The sequence below is a fragment of the Trifolium pratense genome, linkage group LG3 (genome assembly GCF_020283565.1).
Source record: "Trifolium pratense cultivar HEN17-A07 linkage group LG3, ARS_RC_1.1, whole genome shotgun sequence".
NCBI lineage: Eukaryota > Viridiplantae > Streptophyta > Magnoliopsida > Fabales > Fabaceae > Trifolium > Trifolium pratense.
Genome location: NC_060061.1, coordinates 43482036 through 43509870, shown reverse-complemented (window position 1 = coordinate 43509870; position 27835 = coordinate 43482036). Strand labels below are relative to the sequence as shown.

Genomic DNA, 27835 nt, shown 5'->3' with positions numbered 1-27835 from the left:
CACAAAGCTGCTCTTGAGGTGTTCGATGAAATGCAGCAGTAAAATATATGACCAATGATCATGTATTTTTGTAAGTACACACACTTTGTATCCGGTCCACCGGACCTCCTATTTCGGTTCGGGGTCATTTCAGCCTCCTGCCAATTGCAATTATGGGGATCAAATTGTGGTCTCCTTATCAAGTCCAGCGCCAATTCAAATTCACTTTAAGGGAATCCAATCCAAATTTAAGATATTTTTATAGGAATTAAAATTATGAGTGAGGACTCGATTAAGGGCATGTTTGTTATAGATATTTTTAAAATAGATTCTTATAGTGTTACATAATTTTGTGTAAAAAAAAATTTACAAATAAAAGCTTCAAATGAAAATTTTGTTTCAACAGTTATTCTTAAAATGTTATTTTAGCTATTTGATCATTTTATTGAAACTTTTTTTGATATCAAAATTTCGAAAAATCATTTAATTTTGAAGCTATTTCAAATAGATTTTCATAAAAATCATTTTTAAAATACAATTTTTTGATAAAATTGTGGTTTTGACTATGTTTTGATCTCCAATAATATGTGTTTATGTTATATGATGTTAAAATTAGTCTTTCAATTTAGAAAAAAAATGAATATAAAAAAATTTGTAATATTTTGAAAACCAATTTTAGAAAATCTATTTTCAAAAATACAAAGAAAAAATCTATTTTTTTAAAGCTGAAATAAACAGACCTGTATCTCTTCAAAACCCATCTTCCAAGAGTCCTATAAAATGGGAGATAGTACTTACAAATACTTTTGTTTGTATTCCTTCCTCTCATGACTGACTGTTCTACTAAGAAACTAAGTTATGCACCAATGTAACGATAATCCAATATCTCCAATATGACGCCAATTTGTGGTTCACAAAGCTGCTCTTGAGGTGTTCGATGAAATGCAGCAGTAAAATATATGACCAATGATCATGTATTTTTGTAAGTACACACACTTTGTAATATTATTTTCTCTATCCACTATTGTGTATTCTTGTTTGAGAGGTTGATTAAAAATTGCTCATTTCTCTTTGTCAGAACTTTTTTTTCCATACATTGAGAAGCAAGATGGAAGAGAGCATTGAGATGGTTTCGAGAACAGGAGTGAAACAAATTATGCATGAGATGCTTTGGCCTCTGGTGCTTCGGTGAGTCCTGATATCTTTCATATATACTGCTAATGTCAAGATTTTTTATAATGTCAATCAATCATATTGGCCGGATCATGAAAAACGTTTGATGTTAGTCATAATTACTTCGAAAGTTACCACACGTGATTGTTTGTTATTCCCACACTTATAGTTATTTCTTGAGAAGCAACTTGAAGATTGAATGAAACATGTCATTTAGTTCAAACTTAATGCTTTTCAGTTTACTCTCAAGGATAACAATAGTTACATGATTAGTCTATTTATTATTTGATGCCTTAAACCATAGATAGTGAAGGAATGAATTAAAGTTTGGGACATTTCAGTTATATTTCTCATATTACCATGACATTGTTGATGCCTTTACAAAAAAGGCTGAGTGAAAAATCAATTATTTATAAATGACAGAGGTAAATTCACCACTTGTTAAAAAATTAAAGGACTTGTGCAATGCAAGGGATTTTATTGAAAGGGAAGGGAGAGGTAAATTACAATCCCTTATATAGTAAGGCTTAAGGGTGCAGATATGTTTGCGAGTTATTGAAAATTTCAATCCCTTATGTATTATATACTGAATAACAATATTTTATTACATGTTCTCTGGAGAATTCATCTCAAAACAGAGACATATTACATACAACATTCACACTGTTACAGAGAAGAGTTTTACACAGGACACATAATTGAGAGCTTAGTTCTCTCCCTCCCAATTAATCACTTAATAACTTCTAGACTACCAACTATGAATTCTCTTTTTCCTATTTATTCTTACAAACAACACACATAATTGACAACGATAATTAATTAGTAAAAATCATAACTGTAGCAATATTTAGTAAGAGATCTAATAGTATCTTTTCGGCACCCTACTAAAAACATTACTAGTACACTGCCAAAGGTTTCATTTTCTTCTTGTGAAGCTCATGTGACATTCAAAGGATGATAAACAACAGGAACCAAAAAAAGATCATCTTTTCTTCTCACTGCGACTCCAAATTCCTCTGTCATTTCCAACTTTTCACTTCTGATTCCACTTGGAAGCATCCAGTCAAAATGATACAACAACAACGCAAGGGCCAACTCAATATTTCTCAACCCAAATGAGCTCCCTGGGCATATTCTTCTTCCGGCACCAAAAGGAATGTACTCAAAATTACTCGCTTTATAGTCAATATCACTATCAATGAATCTCTCTGGATAAAATCTTTCTGGTTCAGTCCAGTAGTTTGGATCTCTTGCAATTGCCCAAGCATTGACTATCACCTTACTCTTAATCGGTATTTTATAACCATTTATCTCGCATGCTTGACCACATTCTCTTGGTAGCAAAAGAGGAACTGGAGGGTGTAACCTCAGGGTTTCTTTGACAACCAATTTCAAATAATTGAGTTCGTTAATGTAATTTTCATCTACCCTTCCTTTCATTGAGAAAAGCCCTCTCACCTCAGCTTGTGCTTTCTTCATTATTTTTGGATCCCTTATCATTTCTACCATTGCCCAATCTATGGTGCTTGCTGATGTTTCACCTCCAGCACCAAAAATGTCCTGAAAAGTAGCTATCAATAAGGTCAAGCTAATTGAAGAGTATTTAAAGCGATACAGAAAAAAGACAACTTGTAGATAACAACCAATGCTACAGAGTAGACAAATCATGTGGGAAATATTTCAAAGCTTCAAAGATTTTACAGTAGTAAACAAGTTTTTCTTCAAAGATTTGGAAGAGGTTAATACGCTTACCAGGATTATAGCCTTAATATTGTTTTTTGTTAAGGAAAAGTCCTGGTCACTACCATCCTCATAATTTAAGAGAACATCAACCAGATCTTCTACTTCACCTTGATCACGTTTGGCTTTAGTGTACTTTTCCTCTTTATGCTCATTGATGATGTTTTCTAGTATCTGATCAGTTTGTTTCTGAAACCCCTCAAGCTTAGGCCTCAAACCAGTAACATGCTGTAGCCATTTAGCTGAGGGAAACAAATCTCCCAAGTCAAAACCTGCTGCAACCTTTACTGTTTCTTTTACCAATGTTATAAATTTTTCTTGGTCTTTGCATTTATTGCCAAAGGCTGCCCTCGAAACAATTGTGTATATTGAAGAAAGTATAGCTTCGGTGAGATTGATTTGCAATCCGTTCTGTGAAGCAATCCATTTGACAAGATTGCAAAACACTTCTTCTCTAATTGGTTGGTATGAGTTGACCCTTTTTAGGCTTAAAAGCTCCATTGTGCAAATTTTTCGTAGCTGTCTCCAATAATTACCATAAGGAGCAAAAGCTATATTTGTAGAATTGTAAGACAGTATTTCTGTAGCAAGGATTTTAGGCCTTGTTGCAAAGTGAATATCATGGGTTTTCATCACCTCCATAGCACACTCGGGTGATGAAATGACAATAGTCGAAACCTCTCCAAGTTGAAGATGCATTACGGGTCCATATTTTTTGGCCAGGTCTCTTAATTTCCGATGGGGTTGAGAGCTTAACAGATTGTGTATATTTCCTATAATGGGTAGCTTTGTAGGCCCTCGTGGTATGTTATAAGTTGAGTAACTTTTCTTCTTTCTTATCTTCTGTACCATAAGGGTTAAGAGGACAAAGGAGAGAAGATATGTAAAATAGAGGACTAATGGAGCCATGGCAAAAAACATATTATGAGCCATATCCTACTAGCTAGTGTCTATATATATATATATATATATATATATATATATATATATATACATCATACACATTATTGAGCACTTTCCTTCACATTAATGTCCTTGTACATTTTCTGTTTTGTTTTATGCCCTGTCATCAGTTTGTCCTACGTTTGACATCTCCAAATTGTAGTATATCTAATATTTAAAAGATTGAACCTTACAAATTAGTTCAGATGTAAAGCTGTATAGGTTCCTCTGTGTCCAATGAAATCATTGGCTTATTATTCAAAAGTAAGAGTTCCTGTCCTTCACTGACCAAATTGAAAGCAACAATATAGTTTTTAAATGGCTATTATTTGTTGATTCCTTACAGCCGGCCAAAGAATCAAATGCATATATAATACTATACTTAATATAATATGAAAGATATTATATGATGTTATCGCAAATTATAACATATAAAAACAACCTTCCTGACTTGAAAATTTAAAAATTTGCTTCTCGATAACTTTTTGTATTTGGTTGCAGTAATCAAGAACTAAAAAAATTAAATACTCCCTCATTTTCTAATTACATGTGGTTTTTGTAGAAGTATTTTGTTTCTATTTAGTAGCTGTTTTCAAAATTCAATGTAACATTAATTATTGATTTGTCAATAAGACCCTTAACTATTCATTGTCGAAGAAGTAGGAGTATATGACATGAAATACTAAATAATTAAGAGTATTTTAGGGAAAAGACAAATATTTTCATCAAAGGTAGCAAAATTTATTGATTTTATTGGTATCTGTGGATAACCTTAAAACGACACCTAAAATTAACTAAGGGTATGTTCTTAGAATTGGGTATTGGGCCTAACTCAACCCTACAAAACCGGCTTGTAAGGTGAGGATTGTCTCTAGTTTATAAACACTTAGTCAGGCCATCTCTCAACCGATGTGGGACTTCTTAACACACCCCCTCGCGTCCAGCGCCATTGGGCTTGGTACGCGGATATAAATGGTAGGTGACCCGATATCGGGTGGCCCAACGGATCTTGGAGAGGCTCTGATACCATCTTAGAATTGGGTATTGGGCCTAACTCAACCCTACAAAACCGGCTTTTAAGGTGAGGATTGCCTCTAGTTTATAAACACTTAGTCAGGCCATCTCTCAACCGATGTGGGACTTCTTAACATATGTTGACCAACAAGTATATAGTTGGTCACACCTATTTTTCTGGTTCCAATGCCTCCCTAAGCCGGAAGATCCTATACATTCAGAACCTGATCTATAGGCTAATATAATGCAATTGTTAAGATCATCGTTTAAACGATGCAGTTTTGCACAGAGTTGGGAAGATCATAAGCAGGTGGGAACCATGGCTGGAGTAAACTGAAGTTAGTGCCGAGTAAAATATCAATTTTATTTAGAAATGATGTCAATTCATCGTCAGTTAAAAACTCAAAGACAAGTGAAACGCAAGGGTAGCATCTAGTTTTTTTTTTTTTTTTTGGTAGAAAGCATCTAGTTTTTATTGAGGCTTAATTGCATATTTATTCCGTTACGTTTATTTTAGATTTCAATTTTTTCTCTTAAGTTTAAAAAGTTTCAAATTGGTCCCTTACGTTATTAATGTCGACATAAGTTCGTCCCTTACATTAAATTTTGATTTTAATCCCTTACCATAAGGCTTAAGGGTGTAGATTTCTTTGTGAGTAACAACAATATTGTATTAAATGTTCTCTAGAGAATTGATCTCTAAACAGAAACAGATTACAACATTCACACTGTTACAGAGAAGACTTTTATACAGGACAGAAAAAGGAAAAGGTACTGTTCCCAGACCAAGCTAATTGACAAACAACACTATGGCTTCCCTTTTCTTATTTTATTCTTACAAACAACACACATAAATTGACAAAAATAATTAATAAAAATCATAACTGCCATAAAAAACTGACCAAACATTGGTCAGTTTTGGCCTTCTCGGCCTATGCCCTTCCTCCTGTAGAAATATTTAGTAACTTAGTAATATATCTAATAGTATCTTTTCGGCACTGTACTAAAAATATTACTGGTACACCACCAAAAGTTTCATTTTCTTCTTGTGAAGCTCATTTTCCATGCAAAGGATGATAAACAGAAGGAATTAAACAATAAAAGATCATCTTTTCTTCTCAATATGACTCCAAACTCCTCAGTCATGTCCAATTCTTCACTTCTGATTCCACTTGGAAGCTTCCAGTCAAAATGATACAACAACGTTGCAAGGGTCAACTCGGTATTTCTCAAACCAAATGTCATCCCGGGTAATATTCTCTTTCCGGCACCAAAAGGTATATACTCAAAATTGCTCCCTTTATAGTCAATACCACTATCAATGAATCTCTCCGGATAAAATCTCTCTGGTTCAGTCCAGTAGTTTGGATCTCTTGCAATTGCCCAAGCATTGACTATCACCTTACTCTTGATCGGTATTTGATATCCCTTTATCTCACATGCTTGACAGCATTCTCTAGGTAGCAAAAGAGGTGCTGGAGGGTGTAACCTCAGGGTTTCTTTGACAACTAATTTCAAATAATTGAGTTAATTTTCATCAACCCTTCCTTTCATTGTGAAAACATCTCTCACCTCAGCTTATGCTTTCATCATTATTCTTGGATCCCTTATCATTTCGATCATCGCCCAATTTATGGTGCTTGCTGATGTGTCACCTCCGGCACCAAAAATGTCCTGTAAAGTATATAGAAAAAAAAAAAGACCACATGCACAAAGCATCCAATGCTATAGAGACGAGAAATATTTTACAGTATTGCAGATTTCATATGGAGATATAATTAAGAAGTGGGCAGGATTTAAATGTTTATTTAAATTTTAATGTATTAAACAAGTTTTTTTTCATCCAAGTATTTGGAAGAGGCTACACTTACCAGGATTATGGCCTTGATATTGTTTTTTGTTAAGGAAAAGTCTAGGTTGCTACCATCCTCATTATTTAAGAGAATGTCTACCAGATCTTTTCTACTTCTCCTTGGTCATCCTTTTCTTTTGTGTACTTTTCCTCTTTATGCTCATTCATGATGTTTTCTAATATCTCGTCAGTTAGTCGATGAAACCAATCAAGTTTAGGCCTGATACCAGTAAGATTCTGTAGCCATTTAGCTGAGGGAAACAAATCTCCCAAGTCAAAACCCGCTAGAAGCTTTATTGCTTCTTTTGCCACTGATATAAATTTTTCTTGGTCGCATTTATTGCCAAAGGCAGCCCTCGAAACAATTGTGTATATTGTAGAAATTACCGCTTCAGTGAGATTGATTGGTGACCCGTTCTGTGAAGAAATCCATTTGACAAGATGGGAAAGCACTTCTTCTCTAATTGGTTGGTATGTGTTGACCCTTTATAAGCTTAAAAGCTCCAATGTGCAGATTTTTCTTAGCTGTCTCCAGTAATTACCATAAGGAGAAAAGGCTATATTTGTGGAATTGTAAAACATTATTTCTGTAGCAAGGATTTTAGGCCTTGTTGCAAAGTGAATATCATGAGTTTTCATCAAGTCACTAGCACACTCGGGTGATGAAATGACAATAGTCGAAACCTCTCCAAGTTGAAGATGCATTACGGGTCCATATATTTTGGCCAGGTCTCTTAATTTCCGATGGGGTTGAGAGCTTAATAGATTGTGTATATTTCCTACAATAGGTAGCTTTCTAGGTCCTCGTGGTATAATATGAGTTGAGTTATTTTTCTTCTTTCTTATCTTTTTTACGGTAAGGGTTAAAACAACAAATGAGAAAAGATATGCAAAGTAGAGGACTAATGGAGCCATGTTAAAGAAAGATAGTATGACGCATATCCTAATAGCTAGTGTAGTGTCTATATATATACACACATTATTGAGCATTTTCCTTCACATTAATGTCCTTGTACATTTTCTGTTTTGTTTTATGCCCTGTTATCAATTTGTCATGTGTTTTATATCTTCTTCAAATCGTATTATATTTCTGTTTGTTGATTCCTTACAGCTGGCCAAAGAAACAAATGCATACATAATACTAATACTTTAAAGATATTATATGATATTATCGTATATTCAAACATATACAACAACTTTCCTGGACTTGAAAATTTTAAAATTTACTCCTCGTTTATCACATGTTTTTGTAGTTGGTGTCTATATAAAATGAAGGGCATTTTTTAAATTTATAAAAAAAAAAAAATGAAGTTCTAGCCCGTGTTCTTGGCATGGGTGTACTAGTTAATTATCATGATATGCTGTAAGCAATGATTCATTTTTGTAGTAGTTTAACATAGCCTTCTTATTTCACGTGACAGTTCAGTATGTCTCTTTGTAATATAATTGCTGTTATAAAATGAGCCCGCCTAATTATTGGCATAAAAAAATTTCACATGAGAAAGCTACAACTTAAAGATAATCTAAAATTCCAGTGCTAGGAAGATTTTCAGTTTCCCTTTGTCAATCTTCAATAGTTTTGTAAGCAAGTTGAGATTTGTCTTGTTTGTGTATAAATTTTGTCTTTCAAGAGCAAGTTGTTAATCATGTGATTTATTTAGCTTATCTGTTAAAGTATTTAAAAATGCTTTAGTGTTAGCTGTATAGCAATACAATATTTATAAAAAAAATAAAGGCCCTGCTTGTCTGGCCAATTATATATCTTTTGTGCAGAAAATATATAGTTTTGAACATTCAATTGACTCTACATTTTCAGGTACATAATTCCACAAATAATTTCCAAATATGTGTCATGGCTTGCAACATTGAAGTAAGTTTTACACGATATTCATTTCTGTATATTCTTCTTTGAACTTACAGTACATATCTTCTAGTTGAGCTCACTTGACAGACAAAGGATGATAAGAAAAAGGTAGCAATAAAAGATCATTTTTTCTTCTCAGTGTGACTCCAAATTCTTCAGTCATATCCAATTCTTCACTTCTGATTCCACTTGGAAGTTTCCAGTCAAAATGATACAACAACATTGCAAGGGCCTGCTCAATATTTCTTAATCCAAATATGGTCCCTGGGCATATTCTTCTTCCAGCCCCAAAAGGAATGTACTCAAAATTACTTCCTTTATAGTCAATAGAGCTATCAATGAATCTCTCGGGATAAAACTTTTCTGGTTCAGTCCAGTAGTTTGGATCTCTTGCAATTGCCCAAACATTAATCATCACCCTAGTCTGAATCGGAATGTGATAACCATTTATATCACATGCTTGACCACATTCTCTTACTATAAGAGCTGCTGGGGGGTGTAGCCTTAAGGTTTCTTTGACTACTGATTTCAAATAATCGAGTTCAATGATGCAATTTTCATCAACCCTTCCTTTCAGTTTGAAAAGCTCTCTCACCTCAGCTTGTGCTTTCTTCATTATTCTTGGATCTCTTACCATTTCTACCATTGCCCAATCTATGGTGTTTGCGGATGTCTCGCTTCCAGCACCAAACATGTCCTGAAAAGTAGCTACAATAAGGTCGAGCTAATTCATGGATGTTTAAAAAGATACTCATGCAGTGATAGAGAGAAGATAGAATGATATATTTTCAGAAAGAAGAAAAAAAAATGAAAACCGTATTTTGACGATTCCAAAATTTCTTAAATTGCTGAATCTGTTTTCAAAAATTGTAAATGAAAATTATAAGAGAATTTCTGACTCTATATTCTATCATGTTTAGTAGTTGAAGTGAATATAAAAATCAGAAAATGGAAATCAAATTATAAATATCATCCGATACTACAAAGTACAAAAATCACGGGCAACATATTTAACAGCTGTAAAGATTTCATATGGAGGTATAGCTTGGACAGGTTTTAAAGATTTAAATTAAGTTTAAAAAGTTTTTTCTTCTTCACAGTGTTTGAAAGGGGTTAATATGCTTACCATGATTATGGCCTTGATATTGTCTTTTGTTAAGGAAAAATCCTGGTTGCTACCATCCTCATAATTTAAGAGAACGTCTACCAGATCTTCTTCTACACCTTGATCATCTTTGCCTTTGGCGTATTTTGCCACTTTATGGTCATTGATGATGTTTTCAAATATCTGATCAGTTTGTCGATGAAAACTCTCAAGCTTAGACCTCAAACCAGTAACATGTTGTAGCCATTTAGCAGAAGGAAACAAATCTCCCAAGTTAAAACCTGCTGAAACCTTTATTGATTGTTTTACCACTGATATAAATTTTTCTTGCTCTTTACATTTACTGCCAAAGGCTGCCCTTGAAACAATTGTGTATATTGATGAAATTACAGCTTCAGTGAAATTTATTGGCGATCCATTCTGTGAAGCAACCCATTTAACAAGATTGGAGAGCACCTCTTCTCTAATTGGTTGGTACGAGTTTACTCTTTTTAAGCTTAAAAGCTCTGATGTGCATATTTTTCGTAACTGTCTCCAATAATTACCATAAGGAGAGAAAGCTATATTTGTGTTATTGTAAGTCATTATTTCTGTAGCTAGGATTTGAGGCCTTGTTGCAAAGTGAATATCATGGGTTTTCATCACCTCGCTAGCACACTCGGGTGATGAAATGACGATTGTTGAAACCTCTCCAAGTTGAAGATGCATTACAGGTCCATATTTTTTGGCCAAGTCTCTTAATTTCTGATGGGGTTGAGAGCTTATTAGATTGTGTATATTTCCTATAATAGGTAGCTTTCTAGGCCCTCGTGGTATGATATACTTTGAGTTACTTTTCTTCTTTCTTATAATCTTTTGTATGGTAAGGGTTAAAAGGACAACCGAGAAAAGATATGCAAAGTAGAGTACTAACAGAGCCATGGCAGTATGAGATATATCCTACTCGCCAGTGTCTATATATATACATCTTACACATTATTGATTACTTAGCTTCAGCTGAATGTCCTTGTACATTTTCTGTTTTGTTTTATGCCCTGTCATCATCGTCAATTTGTCCTATGTTTGATATTTTCTCCATATTGAAAGGAACAATATAGTTTTTAAAAGGCCCTCTTGGTATATCTTCTATTTAAAATTTTGAACCCGACATCATTGTCTTATCTCAAAATCACGAGTTTGAAATCGATGTCCTTGTCCTTCAAAATGAATGAAAAAATTGAAAGAACCAATATACTTTTTAAAAGGCTATTGTTTGTTAATTCCGTACAGTCGGCCAGAGAATCAAATGCATATATATATACATGATAGTACTCTATTATAATATTAAAGATATAGCAAGAAGTCCACAGTGCGTGAATGATTTTCAGTTTCCTTTTGTCATTCTTCAATAGTTTTGTTAGCAAGTTGAGATTTTGTTTTTTTATTCTATAAATTTTGTCTTACAAGAGCAATTTGTTAATATTTTGATTTATTTGGGATCTGTTAGAGTATTTAAAAATGCATGTCAGTGTTAGCTGAATATTCAATTGGCTCTACATTTTCAGGTTCATACTTCCACAAATTATAGCCTTCTTAAAACTGACGATAGTTATCTTCTATTTAAGGCAAAGGATGATCAGAAAAAGGTAATAATAAAAGGTCATCTTTTCTTCTCATTGTGACTCCAAATTCCTCAGTCATGTGCAATTCTTCACTTTTGATTCCATTCGGAAGTTTCCAATCAAAATGATACAACAATGTTGCAAGAGTCAGCTCAACATTTCACAAAAATGCAGTAGTGAATTAAATCACGAATGATCATGTGTTTTGGTAAGTACAGACACTTTGTAACTTCTCTTCTGTTTTTGTGTTCATTGTAATTATGAATGATCATGTATATGTTAGATTATTAGTTACTCCCTCTGGCCTTAATTATAAGCAAAAATCTACTTTTTAGATTCATTGAATAACTGATATATCTGATATCTGAAAAGTGAACTTTTGCTTATAATTAAGGTTTTGAGTAGTACATTACAAGGTGAAATCACATTTAAACTGATATATCTGATATCTGAAAAGTGAACTTTTGCTTATAATTAAGGTTTTGAGTAGTACATTACAAGGTGAAATCACATTTATGGCCTATGAATCATAAAGAATAGTATTTTATAAAAGGGTATTTGAAATGCTGCTTTGTATTTTTGTCTGAGGTTGGTTAAAAGTTACTCATTTTTATCTTTGATACACATATTGAAGAACTGTTTTATCATGCATTGAGAAGCAAGATTGAACAGAGCATTGAAATGGTTCTGAGAAAAGGAGAGAAACGAATTACGCAAGAGCTGCTCAGTCGTATGGTTCCTTGGTGAGTCCTAATTGCTTTTATTACTGTATCTTAAACCATAGATAGTGAAGGAATGAATAAAAGTTTGGTACAATTCAATTATACTGCTCATATATTACCATGCCATTGTGGATACTTTTACATTGTGAAACGCAAGGGTTAGCATTAAGATTTTATTGAAATGAAAGAAGGGAAAGGTAAATTTGATTCCCATATAATTAGGCTTAAGGGTATAGATTTCTATGCGAGTTATTGAAAATTGGGAGACAGATTTGAATTTTACTAATTAGATTTTTTAATTAAGAATGAAAACTGTACAGACTAAATACAATCTAGAAAACATGGTTAAATTGTAAAATCTTCTTTATTTTAATTCTTAAAAACTTGTATAACCTACCTATTTTTACCAGCATAGGGTATCTTTTAAGCACTCTGCTAAATATATTATTGGTACGTTGCCAAAGGTTACATTTCTTCTTGTGAAGCTCATGTGACATGCAAAGGATGATAAACAGAAGGAAGCAATAAAAGATTATCTTTTCTTCTAACTGCGACTCCAAATTCCTCAGTCATATCCAATTCTTCACTTCTGATTCCACTTGGAAGCTTCCAGTCAAAATGATACAACAACATCGCAAGAACCAGATCAATATTTCTCAAACCAAATGTGCTCCCCGGGCATATTCTTCTTCCAGCACCAAAAGGAGTGTACTCAAAATTACTCCCTTTATAGTCAAAAGGGTTGTCAATGAATCTCTCTGGATAAAACCTCTCTGGTTCAGTCCAGTAGGTTGGATCTCTTGCAATTGCCCAAGCATTGACTATCACCTTAGTCTTAATAGGTATGTGATAACCATTTATCTCACATGTTTGACCACATTCTCTTGGTAGTAAAAGAGGTAATGGAGGGTGTAACCTCAGAGTTTCTTTGACAACTGATTTCAAATAACTGAGCTCGTTGAGATAATTTTCATCAACCCTTCCTTTCATTTTGAAAAGCTCTCTCACCTCAGCTTGTGCTTTGTTCATTGTTCTAGGATCCCTTATCATTTCTACCATTGCCCAATCTATGGTGCTTGCTGATGTCTCACCTCCGGCACCGAAAATGTCCTGAAAAGTAGTAATCAATATGGTCATGCTAATTCAAGAAAGTTTTAAGCGATGCCTAATAAGATAACTTGTAGATAGATTCCTACAAATTAGACAAATCATGTGGCAAAATTCACAGCTTGAAAGATATCGCTTGGATACATATAAGACGTGGAGGAGTTTTAAATATTCATTTTAAGAGAACTTGTTCTTTTTCAAAGTATTTGGAAGAGGTTAATACGCTTACCAGGAGTATGGCTTTGATATTGTTTTTTGTTAATGAAAAGTCATGGTTGCTACCATCCTCGTATTTTAAGAGAACGTCTAAAAGGTCTTCTTCTACACCACCTTGATCAGCTTTTGCTTTTGTGTCCTTTGTCTCTTTATGCTCATTGATGATGTTTTCTAATATCTGATCAATTTGTCGATGAAAGCTCTCAAGCTTAGGCCTCAAACCAGTAACACGCTGTAGCCATTTAGCAGAAGGATACAAATCTCCCAAGTCAAAACCTGCTGCAACCTTTAATGATTGTTTTACCACTGATATAAACTTTTCTTGGTCTTTGCATTTATTCCCAATGGCGGCCCTTGAAACAATTGTGTATATTGTAGAAAGTACAGCTTCAGTGAGGTTTATTGGCATTCCATTCTCTGAAGCAATCCATTTGACAAGATCGGAGAGCACCTCTTCTCTAATTGGTTGGTACGAGTTTACCCTTTTTTGGCTTAAAAGCTCCAATGTGCAGATTTTTCGTAACTGTCTCCAATAATTACCATAAGGAGCGAAAGCGATATTTGTGGTATTGTAAGACATTATTTCTGTAGCTAGGATTTGAGGCCTTGTTGCAAAGTGAATATCATGGGTTTTCATCACCTCCCTAGCACACTCAGGTGATGATATGACAATAGTAGAAATCTCTCCAAGTTGAAGATGCATTACATGTCCATATTTTTTGGCCAAGTCTCTTAATTTTCGATGGGGTTGAGAGCTTAACAGATTGTGTATATTTCCTATAATAGGTAGCTTTCTAGGCCCTTTAGGGAGGTTAAAAGTTGAGTCAGTTTTCTTGATCTTCTTTCTTAATTTTTGTACAACAAGGGCTAAGAGAACAAAGGAGAAAAGTAATGGCAAGTAGAAAACTAGTAAAGCCATGGAGAAAAAAAGAAAAGAAAGTAGTGTTAAGATTTATGTGCTACCACTTTCGGTTTATATTCCATCAACACTTGGTCCCTACACTTTTTTTTTAAAACACACTTAGTCCCTACACTAATCAAATGTAATCTAACCCACTTGGATTGGCTTAATTATCCTTAATTTTTTGTTCCTTGATTATCCTTCTTCAAAATTTTACACATCATTAAAATAAGATGTTCTTTCTCTATTCACAACAATATTTTCTCAAATGATCATTTTTAATTACAATCACCCTTTCATTTGTTAATTAATGGCAAGATGTTCTTTGTCTATTCACAACAATATTTTTCTCAAATGATCATTTTTAATTACCATCACCCTTTCATTTGTTAATTAATGGCAAGATGTTCTTTGTCTATTCACAACAATATTTTTCTCAAATGATCATTTTTAATTACCATCACCCTTTCATTTGTTAATTAATGGCAAGATGTTCTTTGTCTATTCACAACAATATTTTTCTCAAATGATCATTTTTAATTACCATCACCCTTTCATTTGTTAATTAATGGCAAGATGTTCTTTGTCTATTCACAACAATATTTTTCTCAAATGATCATTTTTAATTATTACAATCACCCTTTCATTTGTTAATTAATGGCAAAAAGATAAATATGCTTTTCTAATTTTCTATAGGTTAATTAGTATTAACCAGTGTAACTATAAATATTTCAAATTTATTTATTAGTCCTTATAAAAAATTTCAACATGTTTCGGTCCTTCAAATATTTTTGGTCGCAACTTTAGTCTCTAGTCTCTATTTTTTAGCAAGTCTTATGTATGATTCAAAATTTTGAATTTTTTTCCGCGGTCATATTTAGTACATTATAGAAATCTCCTATTTTTGCAAAAAAAAAAAAAAAAAGAAAGAAAGAAAGAAATCTCCTGTTTATTGATAAATATTTTTAGGATTTTAGAACATTACTATAGGCACATGCATGCTATAATAGAAGATACTTGAGATTTTACTTATCTACCCCATTTTCATCTTTTCCATTTTTTTGACACATAATAGGGAATAATTGTCTTTTCATACTAAATTTTGATAAAATAATATGAGATTTTACTTATCTACCCCATTTCCATCTTTTCCAATTTTTGACACATAATTAAATTAAGGGAGATAATTGTCTTTTCATACTAAATTTTGATAAAATAATATTATTATAATCATTATACTCTCCACTTGAAAATGATCGTGTCAACTAACACCTTTGAACCACTACTCTTCACTTAAAAATGAGTTATCCCTTTTCTTTGAGCTAAATTCATTACAATGTACATGCCCCACATCTCTGTGTGAAGCGCGTCACAGCAGCCAATTTTTTGTGCAAAGCTACTCAGATACCATTATCCTTGCAAAACCAAAAGCATGTATATGGATTAAATAATTTTGGTTTAAATGCAATTTTGACCCCCAAATTTTGCAATTGTGCAATTGGGCCCCAAGTTTTAATTTCTTGATTTAACCCCCTAAATTTTACAATTGCTCCATTTTAATTCTCCAAGTTTTAAAAGGTTTGTTCCATTTGAAGCTCAGCAGCTTACTGAATTACACGGTTTGTTCGATGGTTTTTCCCTTCACAACAATAATCACGATCAGTGGCGCTGGATTCCGGATTCGAATGGATTGTTTACGGTTAAATACTGTTATACGTATTTATTAGACCTGCGGCAGGTAGAGCTTCAAGATGCTCATGTGCTCGAGGCCATTCAGCGCCTTTGGAAGTCGGATGTTCCTTCAAAAGTAAATGTTTTCGGTTGGAGGTTATTATTAAACAGATTACCAACTAGAGCAGCTCTTCATCACCGTGGTATTTTGACTAATCATCATGAATTATCATGCATCTTTTGTTTACAACAAGTTGAGGACGAAAAACATCTTTTCTTTTCATGTCCTTTTAGTAAGAGAGTATGGAACAGAGTTTTATCTTGGTTAGGGATATCGTTACAAACCGAAGTCGAAGGTAGAGATAATTTTCTTTTATTTGGTGATTTGTTCAAAATGAAAGACAAAGGTTGTGTCCGGTACTTGGTATGGTTGGCAACCACTTGGAATATTTGGAATCTTCGCAATAAAGTAATTTTTAAGGGCAATATTCTAAATGTTTCGTCGTTATTTGAGACAATCAAACTTCATTCTTGGTTGTGGTTCAGTAGTCGGTATGGGTGTAGGACTTGTACTCCTTTTCCTTTTTGGTGTTTAAATCCTATGTCTTGTATTTTGAGTACTTAGTTTAGTGCTCTTTGTTGTAAGGGTTTGAGTACCCCTTTATACTCCCTTATAATAAATTTTTGATTATCAAAAAAAAAAAAAAATTCTCCAAGTTTTAATTGCTCGATTTTGGTTCCTCAAGTTTACCTCCTTTTACATTATTTACAAGTCTTTGGTTGGCTTTTTGGGCTAAAGAGTGCTTATGTGACATTTTAAAATTTGAAAAAAATTAAATTAAAAAGATGTTCCAAAATTAAAAATAATAATAAATGACAATTTTTTAAAAAAAAATAACTTATAAAATGATTTTTTTGTTATATGTAGTTTCTAAAATAATTTTTTTATAAAAAAATAGTTTACAAATTTTTTTATGAACTATTTTTAAAATTTTAAAACTTTTTAAAAAATAATTATTAAACCTTTTATAAAAAAAATTCATTTTTTAAAACAAATATTTATATTTGTAAACATTTTAAAAAAATTATAACATGTTTTAAATTTTAAAATCATTTTTTATTTATTTTAAAATGTTACATAAGATTTTTAGTCGCGAATGTCAACAGGATGTTAACAAATGCAAAAGGGAATAACCAATTGAAACTTGGGGTCTAAAATCGAATAATTGTGAACTTAGAAAGTTAAAATTAAACAATTTACAAAGCTGCTTTTGAGGTGTTCGCTGAAATGCAGCAGTGGATCGAATCACGAATGATCATATGTTTTTGTAAGTACTTCTTCTGTTTTTGTGTTCATTGTAATTATGAATGATCATCTATATGTTAGATTGTTAGTTACTCCATCTTGCCTTAATTATAACCAAAAGTTTACTTTTTATATGTTAGATTGTTAGATTCATCTGGTCTAAAGAATACTCTCTCTGACCCAAAATAAATGACCTAATTGATCATCTTCACGTTTGTCAATGCACAACTTTAATTATTAATATCTTGATAAAAAAATACAGTCAAATGAGATCATATGAATAGTACACAAAGTCAAAAATAGGTCATTTATTTTGGGACGGAGGCGGTAGTATTTTATAAAAGGGTATATGAAATGCTACTAATTTGATTTGAATTATCATTATGCCTATTGTGTATTTTTGTCTGAGGTTGATTAAAAGTTACTCATTTTTCGTAACTTTTACTATGTTGGTTGCGATGTGTTTTTCATAACGTAAGTTCATCAAGTTTGATAAAGGAAAACATAAACTTGGTTTGGTTTACAGAAACAACTTAAAGACCGAAGGAAACATGTCATTTAGTTCTGTTCCGATACACCTAATTAGTTTGGGAATCGAGACTAAGGGTAGTTTATATACAACACCCACACACCATAACCCACCGAGGCGCCTTTTACAAGGAACAAAACCGTGAGGGCTCACACGCGGCCCAAAGCGGACACTATCTCGGAACTTCATGTAACGTACTTGAGGGTGGAACGGAACAAGGGTTAGTATTTAGTCTTTATTGAAAGAAAGGGAAAGGTAAATCTCATTCAATTAATATTTGGCTTAAGGTATACTCCCTCCGGTCTTAAATATAAGCAAAAGCCAAAATGTATTTAGCCACAAATTTGAATTTTACTAATGACAGATTTAATTAAGAATGAATGGAAACTGTACAGACTAAATACAATCTAGAAAACATGGTTAAATTGCAAAATCTTCATTTATTTTAATTCTTAAACACAGGCATAACCTACATATTTTTACCGGAACATACTAGTACACTGCCAAAGGTTTCATTTTCTTCTTGTGTAACATTCAAAGGATGATAAACAGAAGGAAGCAATAAAAGATTATCTTTTCTTCTCACTGCGACTCCAAATTCCTCAGTCATGTCCAATTCTTCACTTCTGATTCCACTTGGAAGCTTCCAGTCAAAATGATACAATAACATCGCAAGAACCAGATCAATATTTCTCAAACCAAATGTGCTCCCCGGGCATATTCTTCTTCCAGCACCAAAAGGAGTGTACTCAAAATGACTCCCTTTATAGTCAAAAGTGTTGTCAATGAATCTCTCTGGATAAAACCTTTCTGGTTCAGTCCAGTAGGTTGGATCTCTTGCAATTGCCCAAGCATTAATTATCACCTTAGTCTTAATCGGTATGTGATAACCATTTACCTCACATGTTTGGCCACATTCTCTTGGTAGCAAAAGAGGTAGTGGAGGGTGTAACCTCAGAGTTTCTTTGACAACTGATTTCAAATAACTGAGCTCGTTGAGGTAATTTTCATCAACCCTTCCTTTCATTTTGAAAAGCTCTCTCACCTCAACTTGTGCTTTTTTCATTGTTCTTGGATCCCTTATCATTTCTACCATTGCCCAATCTATTGTGCTTGCTGATGTCTCACCTCCTGCACCAAAAATGTCCTGAAAAGTAGCATTCAATAAGGTCAAGGTATCCCAGAATGTTTAAAGCAATACCTAATAAGATAGATGGAATCCTACAAAGTAGACAAATCATATGGCAAATATTTCAGATAGAAGGGTATCATATGGATATATAAGATGTGGAGGAGTTTTAAATATTCATTTAAATTTTACTGTAGTAAACAATTTGTTATTCAACGTATTCGAAAGAGGTTAATATGCTTACCAGGATTACGGCCTTCATATTGTTTTTTGTTAAGGAAAAATCTTGGTCACTACCATCCTCATAATTTAAGAGAACATCTAGCAGATCTTCTACTCCACCTTGATCAGCTTTGGCTTTTGTGTACTTTGCCTCTTTATGCTCATTGATGATGTTCTCTAATATCTCATCAGTTTGTCGTTGAAACCTCTCAAGCTTAGGCCTCAAGCCAGTAACACGTTGTAGCCATTTAGCAGAAGGATACAAATCTCCCAAGTCAAAACCCGCTGCAACCTTTAATGATTGTTTTACCACTGCTATAAGTTTTTCTTGGTCTTTGCATTTATTCCCAATAGCGGCCCTCGAAACAATTGTGTATATTGTAGAAAGTACAGCTTCAGTGAGGTTGATTGGTGTTCCATTCTGTGAAGCAATCCATTTGATAAGATTGGAGAACACCTCTTCTCTAATTGTTTGGTATGAGTTTACCCTTTTTAGGCTCAAAAGCTCCAATGTGCAGATTTTTCGTAACTGTCTCCAATAATTACCATAAGGAGCAAAAGCGATATTTGTGGAATTGTAAGACATTATTTCTGTAGCTAGGATTTGAGGCCTTGTTGCAAAGTGAATATCATGGGTTTTCATTACCTCCCTAGCACACTTGGCTGAGGAAATAATAATGGTAGAAACCTCTCCAAGTTGGAGATGCATTACGTGTCCATATATTTTGGCCAAGTCTCTTAATTTTCGATGGGGTTGAGAGCTTAACAGATTGTGTATATTTCCTATAATAGGTAGCTTTCTAGGCCCTCGTGGTATGTTATAATTCGAGCAAGTTTTCTTCTTTCTTGTCCTTTGTACCACAAGGGTTAAGAGGACAAAGGAGAAAAAATATGCAAAGTAGAAGACTATTAGTTCCATGGCAAAGAAGCATAGTATGAGCAACATCCTACTAGCTACTGTCTATATATATATCCATTGTACACATTATTGGGCACTTACCTTGACCTTAATGTCCTTGTACATTTTCTGTTTTGTTTTATTCCCTGTCATCACTTCGGTTTGTTCTATGTTTGATATATATATTCTCCAAATTGAAAAGGTTGAACCTGACATATTGTTGCTGATGTAAAGGTTCTGCTTTGTCCAATGAAATCATTGTCTTATATCAAAACAAGAGTTTGAAATTGATGTCCTTGTCCCTCAATAAGACTGACAAAATTGAAAGGAATCTATATACTTTTTAAAAAGCTATTGTTTGTTGATTACTTGAAGCCGGACAAAGAATCAAATGCATATATAATGTTAAAGATATTATATGATATTATCTTATATTCTAACATATTGGGTGAAACCTATTCTTCTGATTCCAATGCCTCCCGAAGCCGGCAGACCCTATACATCCAAAACCTAATGTTCTACATAATGGCCACCTTCTGTAATAGGTTAACCTTATTGACATTCCAATCCTTTACCAAAATAGGCTAATATAATGCGATTGTGAAGATAATCATTAAAACGATGCAGTTTTGCAAGTGGAAACCATCGCTGAGTGGCAGGATCTTACCAAATTTAGTTAGAGTGAACTAATGATAGTGACTACACTAAGCACAGGAAAAAGATTGTGTAACATACAAGTTAATTTACAAGAGTTCCTCATCATGATATTTGGCTAAGAGCATTTTTAATTAACAAGATAAATGTATAGTTAATGTTCTTGTATGATTCTGAATAGCCAATATTGCGCATGTGTAAGCAAACAAATACATGATTTATAATACTCTAAAAAAATAATACATGACATCACATTTAGCTGGTACATTTGTTGGTATTAACTATCTTATTCGTTATTTCAATCATGTAGCCTAACTAACTCAATTTTCATAATATGCTGTAACCAATAATTCATTTTTGTAATAGACAAACATAGCCTTTTATTTCAATCATGTCATCATTTCTTTTTGATATTTTACTTGTTATCTGATTCAACTAGTTTGCATTTTTTCTTTTAATTTTTTTTCCATTACTGGTCGCTCATTTACAAACTACACTACCACCATGATCCTTCACCATGACTCTGCAATTTCTGTTTCTGAACCGGTGCACCACCCTTGGTATCTCTTCCAAGTGGATGACGTGGCCCAATTCGAGAGTGTGACGAGTGGAGTGTGTTTGAGAGTTTGATGGTAGCACTTCTCTATTTCAATTGACAGTACAGTATGTCTCTTTTGTAAAATAATTGTTATTATCTAATGAACCTGCATAATTATTGGTATACTGAAAGCTATAGCAAAATGTCTATGGTGCGAGGAAGACTTTCATTTTCCCTTTGACAAATCTTCAATAGTTTTTTTAATAAAGTTGAGGTTTGTCTTTTTTGTCGGTTTTAGCAGTAGCAAGTAGCAACACAGCTGTTTAATTTTAAAAAATGACCCTTGTTTATTTGATTATATATCATTTTGGGAATAAAATATATAGTTTTGATTCTTTTGAATATTCAGTTGGTTACATTTTCAGGTTCATGCTTCCACAAATTATGTTCAAAGATGCGTCATAGCCTACAACATTGAAGTAAGTCTTACACCATTTTTATTTCTGTATAGCGTTCTTTGAATTGACAGTACGAATCTTCTAGTAACGCTCACATAACAGACAAAGGATGATAAGAAAATGGTAGCAACAAAAGATCATCTTTTCTTCTCATTGTGACTCCAAATTCGTCAGTCATGTCCAATTCTTCACTTCTGATTCCACTAGGAAGCTTCCAGTCAAAATGATACAACAACGTTGCAAGGCCGAGCTCAATATTTCTCAAACCAAATGTGATCCCTGGGCATAGTCTTCTTCCAGCACCAAAAGGAATGTACTCAAAATTACTTCCTTTATAGTCAATAGTGCTGTCAATGAATCTCTCTGGATAAAACTTCTCTGGTTCAGTCCAGTAGTTTGGATCTCTTGCAATTGCCCAAGCATTAATTATCACCTTAGTCTTAATCGGAATGTGATAACCGTTTATATCACATGCTTGACCGCATTCTCTTGGTAACAAAAGAGGTGCTGGAGGGTGTAGCCTTAAAGTTTCTTTTACTACTGATTTCAAATAATTAATTTCATTGATGCAATTTTCATCAACCCTTCCTTTCATTTTGAAAACCTCTCTCACCTCAGCTTGTGCTTTCTTCATTATTCTTGGATTCCTTACCATTTCTACCATTGCCCAATCTATTGTGCTTGTAGATGTCTCACTTCCAGCACCAAACATGTCCTGAAAAGTAGCTACCATTAAGCTCAAGCTAATCTAAGGTTGTTTAAAAAGATACTCATGTAGTGTTAGAGATAAGATAGACTGATATATTTACAGAAGAGAGAAAAAAAATGAAAACGGTAATTCGAGATTTTCAAAAATTTCATAAAATGCTGAATCTGTTTTCAAAATTTGTAAAATAAAATGATAAGAGAAATAATGAGTCTATATCTTAAAACAGATTCTTCAAACTATTCGGAAGGGGTTAATACGCTTACCATGATTATGGCTTTGATATTGTCTTTTGTTAAGGAAAAATCCTGGTTGCTACCATCCTCATATTTTAAGAGAACATCTACCAGATCTTCTTGTACTTCACCTTGATCATCTTTGCCTTTTGTGTATTTTTCAACTTTATGCGCCTTGATGATGTTTTCAAATATCTGATCAGTTTGTCGATGAAAACTCTCAAGCTTAGGCCTCAAACCAGTAACATGTTGTACCCATTTAGAAGAAGGAAACAAATCTCCCAAGTTAAAACCTGCTGAAACCTTTATTGATTGTTTTACAACTGCTATAAATTTTTCTTGCTCGTTACATTTATTGCCAAAGGCTGCCCTTGAAACAATTGTGTATATTGAAGAAATTACAGCTTCAGTGAGGTTTATTGGCGATCCATTCTGTGAAGCAATCCATTTGACAAGATTGGAGAGCACTTCTTCTCTAATTGGTTGGTACGAGTTTACTCTTTTTAAGCTTAAAAGCTCCGATGTGCATATTTTTCGTAACTGTCTCCAGTAATTACCATAAGGAGAGAAAGCTATATTTGTGTTATTGTAAGTCATTATTTCTGTAGCTAGGATTTGAGGCCTTGTTGCAAAGTGTATATCATGAGTTTTCATAACCTCCCTAGCACACTCGGGTGATGAAATGATAATAGTAGAAACCTCTCCAAGTTGAAGATGCATCACAGGTCCATATTTTTTTGCCAAATCTCTTAATTTTCGATTGGGTTGAGAGCTTAACAGATTGTGTATATTTCCTATAATAGGTAGCTTTCTAGGCCCTGGTGGTAAGTTAAAATTTGAGTAACTTTTCTTCTTTCTTATCTTTTGTACCATAAGGGTTAATAAGACAAAGGAGAAAAGATATGCAAAGTAGAGGACTAAGAGAGCCATGGCAATATGAGCTATATCCTACTAGTTAGTGTCTATATATATACAGCATTAACCACTCTCCCTGACCATAGTGTTATTGTACATTTTCAGTTTGTTTTATTCCCTGTCATCTTCTGCTGTTTGTCCTATGTTTGATTAGATTTCTTTCCATGTTTGTTTTCTTCTACCTAATGGATATATATCTACTATTTAAACGGTTGAACCTGACTTATTAGGACAAATGTAAAGGTTCCCTTGTGTTCAATGAAATCTTTGTCTTATTATCTCAAAAGAATTGAACAAGAAAGTTTTTAAAATGCTACTGTTTTTTCATATCCTTACTTTCTACAATATTATTTTGACATTATTGGTTGTTATCTTTACCATACAGCCGGCCAAAGAAAAAAAATGCATGGCATGTTTGTAATATTTTAATATAGTATTATATGAAGCACGAACACATATACGGACACGACACTGACACGTCGACACCGATAATAATTTGAGAAAATGACACAATTCAATGTAATTATAAACGTCAGTGTCATGTCGGCGTCTGAAACTGCTCAGACACGCCTAATCCGAAGAGTGTCCATACTTCATATATTAAAGATATATGATATTATCTTATATTCTAACATATACAAACAAGTTATCTTGCTTGAAAAGTTATAAATTTGCTCCTCATTAACTTTTTGTATTTTATTGGAGTAATCAAGAACTAATAAAATTAAATCATATTTATGAACAGGTATATGTTTGGTCACACCTATTCTTCTGATTCCATTGCCTCCCTAATCCGGCAGATCTTGATGTTCTACACAATTACCTTATTGAAATATTCCAATCCTTTACCAAAATAGGTAATATAATTTTATTGTCCAAGATAATTCTTAACATCATGCTGTTATGCAGAGTTGTAGACAGTTAGGGTCCTAAAAGAAACGTGGGGGCCCTAAAGAGAAGCTATCGTCTGTTTAAATGTTATTCCAAACCCAATGGGCCTGACTAATGGCCTAGTGGGCCAAATAAAAATTACTACTAATAATTATAAAAATTCATTATTTCAACACTCTCGGCTTGGAAACGATCCTTTCAAAAATATTGTTCTTCGGCCCCTTAGTTAGAAGATCTGTAAGGTTGCCTTGGGAATAGACATATGGAGGACTAATTTGGTCACTGTCTAATTTTCTTTGATGAAGTGCCTATCAGCCTCAATATGTTTGGTTCTTTTATGCTGCACTAGATTATGGGATATTCTAACAGAAATTTTCTATCACAATAAAGTCTCATCTGTTCATCCCACTTTATCCTCGAGTTTTCCAATATTATCTTCAACCATATTAGTTCACCTATCCCCTGTGCCATTACCCTACACTCTGCATCAACACTAGATCTGGATACCCTTTTTTGGATGGAATATCCTATAAAGACACATTTTAAGACTTTAGGATCAATTTTCCCTCTACCATCACTATGCACATGGACCAACACCATACACCTAAATATTTTGGGACTAAGATTACTAGATGTGGACACATCAGGGGATAGAACGAGGACAAAACCTCCATATCAGTTTTGTAGGCAAGGATACCTAGAAGGTAAACGATTTGTGAGATAAGATTCAGTTAAAACCGCATCCCCCCAAAATTTATTGTCAACCTTAATTTGGAATAACATAACTCAGGTTTGATCTAACAACGGCCCATATTTTATCGCAGCAATTCCATTTTGTTGGGGAGGTTTTGACACAGGAAAACTCATGAATAATAGTACCTTCTTTATGACAAAAAGAATTAAACTCATGATTATAGTAATCTTTGGTTATCATATACCCTAACTAAATCAATTTTCATAATGTGCTGTAACAAGTGATTATATTTGTAATAGCCTAACATAGCTGTCTTATTTTAATTCACAGTGCAGTACTGCAGTATGCCTCTTTTGTATCTTTTGGGAATAAATTATTTAGTTATGAATATTCAATTGGCTCTACATTTTCAGGCTCATACATCCACAAATGATGTCCAAATATGTGTCATGGTTTACAACATTGAAGTAAGTTTTACACATTTTTTCTGTAAAGCCTTCTAGTTAAGCTCACATGACAGGAAAAGGGAACAATAAAAGATCATTTTTTCTTCTCATTGTGACTCCAAATTCCTCAGTCATGTCCAAATCTTCACTTTTCATTCCATTCGGAAGCTTCCAATCAAAATGATACAACAACGTTGCAAGAGTCAACTCAACACTTCTCAAACCAAATATGCTACCGGGACACATTCTTCTTCCAGCACCAAAAGGAATGTACTCGAAATTATTTCCTTTATAGTCAACAGTGCTATCAATGAATCTCTCCGGATAAAACTTCTCTGGTTCAGTCCAGTAGTTTGGATCTGTTGCAATCGCCAAAGCATTGACTATTACCTTAGTCTTAACCGGTATGTGATAACCATTTATATCGCATGCTTGCCCACATTCTCTTGGTAACAAAAGAGGTACTGGAGGGTGTAGCCTTAAGGTTTCTTTGACTACTAATTTCAAATAATTGAGTTCATTGATGCAACTTTCATCAACTCTTCCTTTCATTTTGAAAATCTCTCTCACCTCAGCTTGTGCTATCTTCATTATACTTGGATTCCTTATCATTTCTACCATTGCCCAATCTATGGTGTTTGCCGATGTTTCACCTCCAGCACCAAAAATGTCCTGAACAATAACTATCAAATAAGGTGTAGCGAATTCGTAGATATTTAAACATTTTTAACTTAAGGGACTAAAATAGAACCAAAAAATTTAAGGGGTTAAGGTAAAACCTAAAAACAATTCAAGAGACTAAAAGTGTAGTTTAGCTAATAATATTTGTAGTATGACATAGGTGGAAAGGAAACTAATTAATATAGGATATAGTTCAGATACATGTTAATTAATAATAATATGATTGGATAAATGAAGTTAATATTCATTCAATACTCTACTGGCAATTAATCTGAAACATATAAATATTTCAATGAGGAAACTTAAAATGAGACTGAGGAGTGAGGAGGTATTTTACATCTCAAAGATCACATATGTTAGATAAAATATACTCAATGGTAAAGGGTGTTAAATATTCATTTAAATAACTAAGGATTAAATATGATTTTGGTCCCTGCAAATATATCTCGTTTTGATTTTGGTCCCTGTAATTTTTATTTATTTTAGTCCTTGCAAAATCTCAAAATTTTAAAAATGGTACCTGAACTGGATTTTTGGCTGACATGTCAAATTTGTTATGATTTGGCATATACTGAGTAAACTTCTTTTGCATTAAACAAGTTTTTCTTCTTAAAACTATTTGGAATATTTTATTGTTCTTACCAGGATTATGGCCTTGATATTGTCTGTAGATAAGATAAATTCCTTGTTGTTGCCGTCTTCATATTTTATCAGAACATCTACCAAATCTTCATCTGGTTCATCACCTTGGTTAAATTTTGCTTTTGACTTGGCCTCTTTATGCTCATTGATAATGGTTTCCATTATTTGATCAATCTGTAGATGCACCCTCTCAAGTTTAGGCCTTAAACCAGTGAAATAATGCAGCCATGTAATAGAAGGAAACAAATCTGCTAAGTCAAAACCTCCTCCAATTTTAAATAATTCTTTCAATGCTGATATGAACTTTTCTTGGTCTTTGCACTTCTTGCCGAAGGCAGATTTTGAAACAATGGTGTATACTGAAGAGATTACAGCTTGAGTAAGGTTGATCGGTGAACCGTTCTGTGATGCAATCCATTTGACAAGATTAGAGAGTTCTTCTTCTCTAATTGGCCGGTATGAGTTGACGCGTTTTAGACTCAAAAGCTCTAATGTGCAAATTTTTCTTAACTGTCTCCAATAATTACCATAAGGAGCAGAAACTATACCTTTGGAGTTATAAGCAATTAAATCTGAAGCTAGGACTTTAGGCCTTATTGCAAAGTTAATATCATGAGTTTTCATCACCTCCCTAGCATAGTAAGGTGATGAAATGACAATAGTTGAAATCTCTCCAAGTTGAAGATGCATTAAGGGTCCATATTTTCTGGCTAAGTCTCTTAGTTTTTGATGTAATGGAGAGCCAATCAGATTGTGCAAATTTCCTATAATTGGTAGCTTTCTAGGCCCTTTAGGGAGGTTATATGTTGAGTCTGTTTTCTTGAGCTTCTTTCCTACTTTTTGTACAACAAGGGCCAAGAGAACAAAGGAGATAAGAAATGACAAGTAGAGGACTAGTAAAGCCATGGAAAACATAGATAAGAAGGATGTATACTGTGTCATGTGCTACCACTTTCTATTTATATACCCTCAGCACATTAATGATATAGCTTAAATAAAGAGT

General features: G+C 33.5%; 5 protein-coding genes, 1 long non-coding RNA gene and 1 pseudogene across 6 annotated transcripts; 1 reads left to right on the top strand and 6 right to left on the bottom strand.

The window, feature by feature from the left end:
* The first annotated feature begins 1067 nt into the window (after window positions 1-1067).
* Window positions 1068-27085, top strand: LOC123912948. The gene is made up of 7 exons (XR_006811490.1): window positions 1068-1167; window positions 8517-11478; window positions 11905-12013; window positions 21589-21642; window positions 24224-24335; window positions 25477-25530; window positions 27013-27085. It is a non-coding gene; the product is annotated as an uncharacterized LOC123912948 (long non-coding RNA).
* On the bottom strand, window positions 1737-3841 carry LOC123912945 (cytochrome P450 71D9-like). Its single transcript, XM_045963538.1, has 2 exons — window positions 2905-3841; window positions 1737-2712 (listed from the first exon to the last, which is right to left on the bottom strand). The coding sequence occupies exons 1-2, from the start codon at window positions 3823-3825 to the stop codon at window positions 2089-2091; spliced, it is 1545 nt and encodes a 514-aa protein (XP_045819494.1). The 5' UTR covers window positions 3826-3841; the 3' UTR covers window positions 1737-2088.
* LOC123912943 lies at window positions 5453-7744 on the bottom strand (annotated as a pseudogene).
* LOC123912946 (cytochrome P450 71D9-like) lies at window positions 12270-14390 on the bottom strand. Its single transcript, XM_045963539.1, has 2 exons — window positions 13329-14390; window positions 12270-13102 (listed from the first exon to the last, which is right to left on the bottom strand). Exons 1-2 carry the CDS (start codon window positions 14232-14234, stop codon window positions 12479-12481), a joined length of 1530 nt encoding a protein of 509 aa, XP_045819495.1. The 5' UTR covers window positions 14235-14390; the 3' UTR covers window positions 12270-12478.
* On the bottom strand, window positions 18140-20258 carry LOC123912942 (cytochrome P450 71D9-like). The gene is made up of 2 exons (XM_045963535.1): window positions 19096-20258; window positions 18140-18869 (listed from the first exon to the last, which is right to left on the bottom strand). Exons 1-2 carry the CDS (start codon window positions 20017-20019, stop codon window positions 18192-18194), a joined length of 1602 nt encoding a protein of 533 aa, XP_045819491.1. The 5' UTR covers window positions 20020-20258; the 3' UTR covers window positions 18140-18191.
* LOC123912947 (cytochrome P450 71D9-like) lies at window positions 21468-23862 on the bottom strand. The gene is made up of 2 exons (XM_045963540.1): window positions 22594-23862; window positions 21468-22336 (listed from the first exon to the last, which is right to left on the bottom strand). The coding sequence occupies exons 1-2, from the start codon at window positions 23491-23493 to the stop codon at window positions 21713-21715; spliced, it is 1524 nt and encodes a 507-aa protein (XP_045819496.1). The 5' UTR covers window positions 23494-23862; the 3' UTR covers window positions 21468-21712.
* On the bottom strand, window positions 25424-27835 carry LOC123912944 (cytochrome P450 71D11-like). Its single transcript, XM_045963537.1, has 2 exons — window positions 26833-27835; window positions 25424-26181 (listed from the first exon to the last, which is right to left on the bottom strand). Exons 1-2 carry the CDS (start codon window positions 27772-27774, stop codon window positions 25573-25575), a joined length of 1551 nt encoding a protein of 516 aa, XP_045819493.1. The 5' UTR covers window positions 27775-27835; the 3' UTR covers window positions 25424-25572.

Coding starts and splice junctions, on each gene's coding strand:
- LOC123912945 (XM_045963538.1), bottom strand. CDS start 3,825: ATGGCTCATAATATGTTTTTTGCCATGGCTCCATTAGTCCTCTATTTT. Junction 2,713..2,904: donor ATATTAAGGCTATAATCCTG/GTAAGCGTATTA, acceptor GCTACTTTTCAG/GACATTTTTGGTGCTGGAGG.
- LOC123912947 (XM_045963540.1), bottom strand. CDS start 23,493: ATGGCTCTCTTAGTCCTCTACTTTGCATATCTTTTCTCCTTTGTCTTA. Junction 22,337..22,593: donor ATATCAAAGCCATAATCATG/GTAAGCGTATTA, acceptor GCTACTTTTCAG/GACATGTTTGGTGCTGGAAG.
- LOC123912944 (XM_045963537.1), bottom strand. CDS start 27,774: ATGACACAGTATACATCCTTCTTATCTATGTTTTCCATGGCTTTACTA. Junction 26,182..26,832: donor ATATCAAGGCCATAATCCTG/GTAAGAACAATA, acceptor GTTATTGTTCAG/GACATTTTTGGTGCTGGAGG.
- LOC123912942 (XM_045963535.1), bottom strand. CDS start 20,019: ATGTTGCTCATACTATGCTTCTTTGCCATGGAACTAATAGTCTTCTAC. Junction 18,870..19,095: donor ATATGAAGGCCGTAATCCTG/GTAAGCATATTA, acceptor GCTACTTTTCAG/GACATTTTTGGTGCAGGAGG.
- LOC123912946 (XM_045963539.1), bottom strand. CDS start 14,234: ATGGCTTTACTAGTTTTCTACTTGCCATTACTTTTCTCCTTTGTTCTC. Junction 13,103..13,328: donor ATATCAAAGCCATACTCCTG/GTAAGCGTATTA, acceptor ACTACTTTTCAG/GACATTTTCGGTGCCGGAGG.